The sequence below is a fragment of the Sinocyclocheilus rhinocerous genome, unplaced genomic scaffold (assembly GCF_001515625.1).
Source record: "Sinocyclocheilus rhinocerous isolate Xijiao unplaced genomic scaffold, SAMN03320098_v1.1 scaffold25, whole genome shotgun sequence".
Taxonomy (NCBI): domain Eukaryota; kingdom Metazoa; phylum Chordata; class Actinopteri; order Cypriniformes; family Cyprinidae; genus Sinocyclocheilus; species Sinocyclocheilus rhinocerous.
The window spans coordinates 239,892-248,158 of NW_015647048.1; the positions used below are offsets into that span (position 1 = coordinate 239,892).

Sequence of the window (8,267 nt, forward strand, 5' to 3'; positions counted from 1 at the left end):
TGCCACGCTTTAGCAGTTGAACTACACAAGGCATGACTGGCATGGAATGTAAAAGCTTAATTCTCATGTTAATATGTATTGCATCTTTATTAGAGCTAAGCAGTCTTTGTCTGTGCGTGTGCACCTGTTTGCCCTCGAGCTCGATATGTTTCAGCTCCCAGAAGCAGCGCATGGTCTCGACCCTCTCCAGATAGTGGAAAAAGGCCAGTTTGGCCAGAATGATGCTTTCAGAGCACTGATGCACAAGCTTCAGTTTGGCCTGTTTGACTCTGCATGGCCTCGACCCTCTCCAGATAGTGGAAAAAGGCCAGTTTGGCCAGAATGATGCTTTCAGAGCACTGATGCGCACAAGCTTCAGTTTGGCCTGTTTGACTCGAGGAGATCCATCTGCAGTCTCTGTGTTTCTGAGCAGCACTGGCCTCTTTCCAGAGCTAGATGTGTAAAACAAAGAGTGAAATGAATTAGTACATAAATACATTTCTGCAACAGAAAGTAAATGTTTAACTGTGAAATGTATTTTGTTATTTAGATACACATACAGTAATATCAACTGGCAATAGACCACCAGGCTGTGGAAAGGTCTCTGGTTTGTAGTTAATTCACTCATTTGCACCAGATACCTTCAAGCCTTGTGTTCTATTAAAGGATTCCAGAATAGAAAAATCCTGATGATTACTCATTCCGTCTTAAAGGGAGAGTTCACCTTCAGTTGCTATGGAGAAGGGGAAAAAAACACTATGCAAGTCAATGGGGACCAGCAACTGAAAGTGAACTATCCCTTCAAGTCCCAAAGTAACATTTCAGGATTTTTCTCCATATAATGGACTTCAATGGGGACCAACGAAGGTCCAAATTGCAGTTTCAATGCAGCTTCAAAGCACTCTACATGATATATATTATTATATACATCAAAGAAACCTGAAAAAATTATACTCAGCTGTTTTCAACATAATAATAATAATACATTTTTCTTGAGCAGCAAATCAGAATATTAGAATGATTTCTGAAGGATCATGCGACTGGAGTAATGATGATGAAAATTCAGCTTTGAAATCACCGAAATAAATTAAATTTTAATGTATATTCAAATAGAAAGCAGTTATTTTAAAAAGTAAAAATAGTTCACAATATTACTGCTTTTGCTGTGTTTTGGATCAAATAAATGCAGGCTTGGTGAGCATAAGAGAATTATTTAAAAAACATGAAAAATCTTCCTGTTCAAAAACTTTTGACTGGTAGTGTATATTTCTCTAAAAAAGACAAGCTACTTAAAGCCAGAACATTTGCTGAAAACACACCTTATGAATGTGCAAAGTTGAGTTCTGTTTAATTCATTCAGCCTATTAGGCTTTTCCAAGACAGACAGATCAACACGATCATCTTTACTCTGGGACAGACCCACCTTTGATATTTTGTCACGTGTGGAGTGTATGTGTAAGTGTGGAGTAAGTGTCAGACGTGCCCTTGTTATCACGGCCTCATTCCCATGATTTATAAGTGGTTTGGATTGGTGAGTAGGACAAACAGTTGTCTGAACCAGCTGTGAAGTGCTGCAGATCAGGTTTTAGGGCCCTCAGGGGTCAAACTCAGTAAACACAGACGGTGCTGAGTTTCGCTGAACCGAACGCTCTCATTGTTTTACGAGTTTTCTCAGTCTGAAGAACAGCATGTGACTTACTGATGAGTGTAAAACTATCGATCTGTGCTGTTTTCAGCTGATGCGTGAACAAAACGTCACCAAACATTATTCGTAGCGCGCGTCTAGGGCTGGGGGATATAGTTAAAACATGTATCATGATTGAATGTTTCATCTCATTCGATTGAATTTTTTTATACCCTTTTTTTAAACAGAGCAGTAGAAAAAAAAAATTAAATTTAACCACTGTATTTTTACAGTTTAGTAAAACGACAACTAATTTTAGTTTTAACAGTCAAACGCAAAATAAAATTGAAGCAAATATCTCCTTTCTTATATTTTATATGCAGATTAAATAAGTAAGGAAACTTTTGGCCTGTCTCCTGAGGCCACAATGAGCAAAATAGTGCACCTCATTAAACTGTTTATTCAATGCGATGAAATAAGACTGTCTAATCAATCTAATCCTTTGGTTTCCTCCAATATTCAAACTAGAGGTCGATCAATAATGGATACATTTATCTTGAAAATTGAGTTACAGTTCATGTTTCAGCTCCATTAGATGTTGACAGTTGTCCTACACTCTTATCTACAAGCAACCAATATTATGTGTTGTATATTAACATATTCTTTACTTAAAACCAAGTTTTATCTTTCTTTTTCTACACTCAAGATGTTACCAGTCATTAAAGAGATGATTCACCCAAATATGAAAATCTGTCGTCGTTTACTCACCATCATGTCATTCCAAACCTGTAGGGCTTTTGATTCTTCAATGAAAGTAGATGAAGCCAACATTACAGTTCTCTTTCCATTCAGTTCACTCAACATTGCATCAAGTAGCTGATGCTGTGAGGGAAACAAACTTTCCTTTAACTTCAACTTCAGCAACACGAAAGAATGCTGAAAATCCCCAATATACAGTCACTAAATGTCATTAAAATACCCATGATGCAATGCATATTACAGTAGTGAACCATAAAAATAATTTTATTGGGCATTTTGCAGTAAGTAACTTTAGAAATTACAGCAACCATTTACCAATAACATTTTGTTTACTGATTTAAAGAAAATAAAGTGTGAGGAACTTGGTACATGGTACAAATCCATCCAATGGTAAACTTTTAAATATTCCAGTAGCACTTTCACTATTAACTATTAACAGTTTTTCTTAATTGTCTGCTTATTAAAAGTAAGGAAGGTAGTTGTAGTAGTTGAGCTGATGACCTGAATCAAAAACTGAGAAATGCAATTTTTTTTAAAGTCAATTTAAAAGCCATTTCTGAAAGCAGACAAAGCCAGTGACTAGTTCTCACAGTCAAAAACCATTCAAACTCAATGACACTTTGATGAAAACTGAAAGCTTGCTCCATAATTCAGGCTTCAAAGTCTTTGATTCTGCTTTGTATTTCCCCTATTGAAAGTCTATCAGATTACTGCAATCACGAGTAAAACCATGCATGGCTCTTTATTAGCATGAGTGAAAGATGGTATAACGTCTATGTTTCTAAACATCTAAAAACTATAGACCAGTTTGGAGTAGACGTCACTTGCAGCTGCGCGCGGATTGTGGTGTCAGAAAAACACTGGGAACAAGTGGAGGGAAACGGGTAAAATCCATGGAATAAGAGAAAAAAATGTATCGTTGTGCTTTTGGATGTCAGAATCAGAATGCAAATCATTTTTATAGAATACGGTCATCAAAGACGCTTAGATGGACAAGCTATGGATGAAACCTGCTAGGATTACCCTACTTTAAAGCATACATTAGATTTAAACAACAGGTCTATATAATATTCACATAGGGGACATATTGCAGTAGCCCTAGTTAAAGCATGAAATACTATTTAAACCTATAACATTTACATGTTTTATCTCACGCTTCTGACTTTTTTTCTTGCAAATGCAAGTTTATATCTCCTAGTTCGGGCTGTATAACTCGATTTAACTCAACAATCACGAGTTTGTCAATTCTGAGGGAAAAAAGCTAGAAGTGTGGGATTATAAACTCATGATTCTGAACCCGAGGCGAAAAGAGAGAACGACGAGTTGAGTTTTCTTATTAGAATTGTGAGATAAAATCTCGGAATTGCGAGAAAAAAGTCAGAATTTTGAAATATAAACTCAAAATTACCTTTTTTATTCTTTTATTCCATGGCTTGCATAGACTGCCATGTTAAAACTTGCATTTTCTGCCACCAGATAGACTCCGCCCACAAAAAAAAACCTGTCATGACTGTTTGCAAACACTGAAATGGGTCTGTAAATACAAGCTATGTTTCCATCCACCTATTTTTATGCGCATTTTGGATTATCGCATAAAAACCGCTGGATGGAAACGCCAAGATGCGCATAAATTCAAAAAATGCGCATAAAAAACTTATGCACACAACTGAGTACGATAAACGTTTTATCCGATAAGCATAAATGCACATAAACTACGATGGAAACACATTTAACGAATAAATTCCACCATGCGCATTGAAAAAGTCATGTGACTTTGCAGACAGGATAGCTTGACTAATTTTTAGTGGACCGATCTCGTTCACAGCATCTATATGTTGTTCTGGTCGTTCTGAAATGCCTGAGGAAAGTCTGTCATCAAAGTATTTCTGTATAATTACTGTCTTACACGACTGCGTTCCCAAACAGCAGGCATCCACCTCTAAAAGCAATGACCGCATTAATTGTATTACGTCTGCTCTCTCTGAAGGGCAAGTAATTAGTTACATATGGAAATGATTATATTCAGTGGCTTCTCCTAGTTTTCTTAGAGATATTTAGTGCCAGTTTATCACGAAGTGACGGTTTTGTTCTCTTTGACTCGTTGGATGTAAACGGTGCTTTATTCGCAAATGTTTTATGCGATATTCCAGTTTTGCGCTTAAGTTAAATTCGCATCTTTGGATGGAAACATAGCGTTAAAGTGGATTTGTAGTGTCAGATTTTCACAGGGACTTTCTAACAGACTTTTGTTAAGAATTTAAAGCACTTCACACTATATGAATATAAAAATAAATCACGCTGCATGGTCAAAGCTAGTTTGCACACTATCTAGTGAGTCACAGAACAATACTACAGGTGCAGTCCTTCACACTATATGAATATCATAATTGTGTGCAAATAAATCACGCTGCATGCGCAAAACTAGTTTGCACACTATCTAGTGAGTCACAGAACAATACTACAGGTGCAGTCAGGAGCCCTAGTAATTGCTCTCTGCTCACTGAGACAGCAGCTTCTGGCAGCATTTGTTTCTATGTCTGAGTAGAGTATTAGATGCCGTGAAACTCCTCATACATAAAGCGCAGTGAAACGGCTTCTCTCCAGTATGCATTCTCTCGTGTCTCTTCAAAGTGCTGGAATGAGTGAAACGCCTCCCGCAGTGAGCACACGCGTACGGTTTCTCTCCAGTGTGAGTCCTCTGGTGCTCTTTCAAGAAGGTGATCGTGGAGAACACATTTCCACACTCGGAGCACACGTGAGCTCTCACACCAGTGTGTATTTTCTCGTGCTTCTTCAAATATTCCAGCATGGAAAAAGTCTTCCCGCAAAAACAGCACGGGTACGACTTCTCATCCGCGTGGATTTTCACGTGCCTTTTTAGCTGTAATGCAGAAGTGAATTTTTTCCCACACTGACGGCAGTCGAACGGTCGTTCTTGGGAATGCGAGTGCTGATGGATCCGGAGATACGCCGCTTTCGTGAAACTCTTCCCGCACTGAAGGCACATGAAGGGCTTTTCTCCGGAATGAATGCGCAGGTGATTCTTCAGGATGGCTTTACGTGTGAAACTCTTCCCACACTGAGGGCACATGAACAATCGTTGTCCGGTGTGGATCCGTATGTGATCCTTAAGGGTTCCTTTGTGCAAAAAACTCTTTCCACACTGTAAGCAGATGAAAGGCCGTTCGCCAGAGTGAGTTCTGATGTGGTTTCTCAGCTGGCCTTTTTGCGTGAAACTCCGTCCGCACTCTTGGCACGCGTGAGGCTTTTCTCCGGTGTGAATTCGGATGTGATTCTTAAGCTGGCCTTTTTGCGTAAAGCTCTTTCCACACTGCTGGCACGCGAATGGTTTCTCTCCGGTGTGAATTCTCATGTGCTCCTTCAGGTTTGTTTTCTGTGTGAAATCCTTTCCGCACTGAATGCACCCGAAAGGCCTCGCTCCGATGTGGATGCGTATGTGATCCTTCAGGTGAGCTTTCTGTGTGAAACTCTTCCCACACTGAGGACAGATGAAAGAGTCTTGTGTTTTGTGATCCTGATATCGATGCACTTCAGTCAGTTCTTCACTTTCTTCTTTCACTTCCATCAGGTCTGAAATTAAATTATATAAAACTGACTGTGATCTTTGATGTGTGAATGGTACTGTGCATGCATTAAATGGACTCACTGAGAGGATACCGAGAGACCAGACATAATCAAGTTCTCACGCTATTCTTCTGCCATGACATTGCTATTTCAGGTAAGGTCTAAAGGAAGGTATCTCTGAACGAAGTCTCTGTCATCCTTTCAGGAATGTAGTACGAAAGTGAATAGGAGGCACAACAGTGCCAGTATAACCACAGTTATTAATGGGAACAGGATGCTGTAATCACATGACTAAAAATGCTCAGTTTTCACAGGCCGAAACATAAAGAAAAATATGTATTTTCAAATGTATTTGGATTTATGTAGGCGTACACACTTAATGTGATAAAAAATAATACATAATAATCATTATAATCATAACAATACATAATAAACAGTATAATCATGCCTTACTCCATGAAAAAGTAACTAATTTTGTTACAAACTTACTTTTTATGCAAAGTAAGTAATCATTACATTACTTTTACGTTACTTTTTGTCACCTGGGCTGGACTTGCTTATTTGTTTTTTTTCTTGATTAAATATATATATATATATATATATATATATATATATATATATATATATATATATATATATATATATATATATATATATATATATATATATATATATATATATATATATATATATATATATATATATATATATATATATATATATATATATATATATATATATATATATATATATATATATATATATATATATATATATATATATATATATATATATATATATATATATATATATATATATATATATATATATATATATATATATATATATATATATATATATATATATATATATATATATATATATATATATATATATATATATATATATATATATATATATATATATATATATATATATATATATATATATATATATATATATATATATATATATATATATATATATATATATATATATATATATATATATATATATATATATATATATATATATATATATATATATATATATATATATATATATATATATATATATATATATATATATATATATATATATATATATATATATTAAATAGGCTATATAGGCCTATATATTATTTTTTTCCTACAAAGTGAAATTAATAAGCCTTTCATTGTTAATTTAAAAATAATGCATTACTTTACTAGTTCCTTTAAAAAGTAATCTGATTATGTAACTCGCGTTACTTGAGTATAATCAAACTGTTGCACCCAAATTTCACATCTTTTCCCCCTTAAAAGACTGTGTCTGTAATATAAAGCATAAAACAAATCAAGATTACTTCTCTTATGACATCTAGTTTTATTGGATAAGTTTGTGTGCAAAGGGAAAAAGATGAGTGTAAAACTAATGAATGAATGAATGTTGAAGCAAATATGTGCAGAATAGAGATGAAGAACATTGATGAAGGTAAAGTGTATCACACCGAGTAGAAGAATACGTGTTTTTTATAGTCATTTGCACGTACACTTAAAAATGCCTAATTACTGATAAATTTGACAACCTAAACGTGTTTGTAGTTTTATGCATTATGATTTGGCACTAATGGACTTGCCACTGCTCATGAACAGAGCTTAATGCATTCATACTTTTTTATTTTAAAATGTTTTATTTTTCCTAATAGGTGATATAGTAACTAAGTGTCATTTAAGTTAATATTTTCAGCAGGGAAGCTGCTTACTGAAGATAGTCAGATTAGAAATGATACGGATAACACACATCACTCACTTTAAAACGCTACTACATGGTTTAAAAATTCCAATGCAATACTGTGAAGAAGACTGCAAGGTTGTTACCTATAGGCTTGCTTTCCTCCTCGCCGTCCATAGCTGTTCTAGATCAGAAAACACAACAGAGAGAGAGGAGCTTGAGTCAGATGGAGCTCCACAGACACACATCTGCTTCTTCTCTCGTGTGGACTGTCAGACTGAACGCCATTCAGCGCATTACCGCCATCTACAGCCTTCTTCTTCTTCTTCTTCTTCTTCCGTTTTTTGGCGTGTTACATCCTGTGTGCATATCGCCACCTACTTTTGCTGTTATGCAGTCATGGTTTATTTATTATCAATTTATTCCTTGTTTTTGCTTTTCCTGTTCTTACATCTACAGCCTTTAGACGCCTCGGAACCTTTCAACTTTTGTCTTGAGAATCAAAGCACGCAGTGATTTGCTGTTTCGATGTGCTCGCGGAGGATATCTGCTGGTTAAAGCCTGTAAATGCAACGAGGACGCAGCAAAACATGTGCTATGATGCTGA

At 35.6% G+C, this 8,267-nt stretch overlaps 1 protein-coding gene across 3 annotated transcripts; it reads right to left on the reverse strand.

The window, feature by feature from the left end:
- Positions 1-288: 288 nt before the first annotated feature.
- LOC107708590 (gastrula zinc finger protein XlCGF8.2DB-like) lies at positions 289-7,968 on the reverse strand. Of its 3 annotated transcripts, XR_001636376.1 has the most exons (3): positions 7,807-7,968; positions 2,372-2,485; positions 289-431 (listed from the first exon to the last, which is right to left on the reverse strand). XR_001636376.1 is itself a non-coding variant. In XM_016512855.1 (2 exons), the coding sequence occupies exons 1-2, from the start codon at positions 7,835-7,837 to the stop codon at positions 4,860-4,862; spliced, it is 1,125 nt and encodes a 374-aa protein (XP_016368341.1). In that variant the 5' UTR covers positions 7,838-7,968; the 3' UTR covers positions 4,800-4,859. The 3 variants fall into 3 exon arrangements, 1 of the variants encoding a protein (XP_016368341.1); XR_001636377.1 differs by lacking the exon at positions 2,372-2,485; XM_016512855.1 differs by lacking the exons at positions 289-431; positions 2,372-2,485 and adding an exon at positions 4,800-5,953.
- Positions 7,969-8,267: the final 299 nt, after the last annotated feature.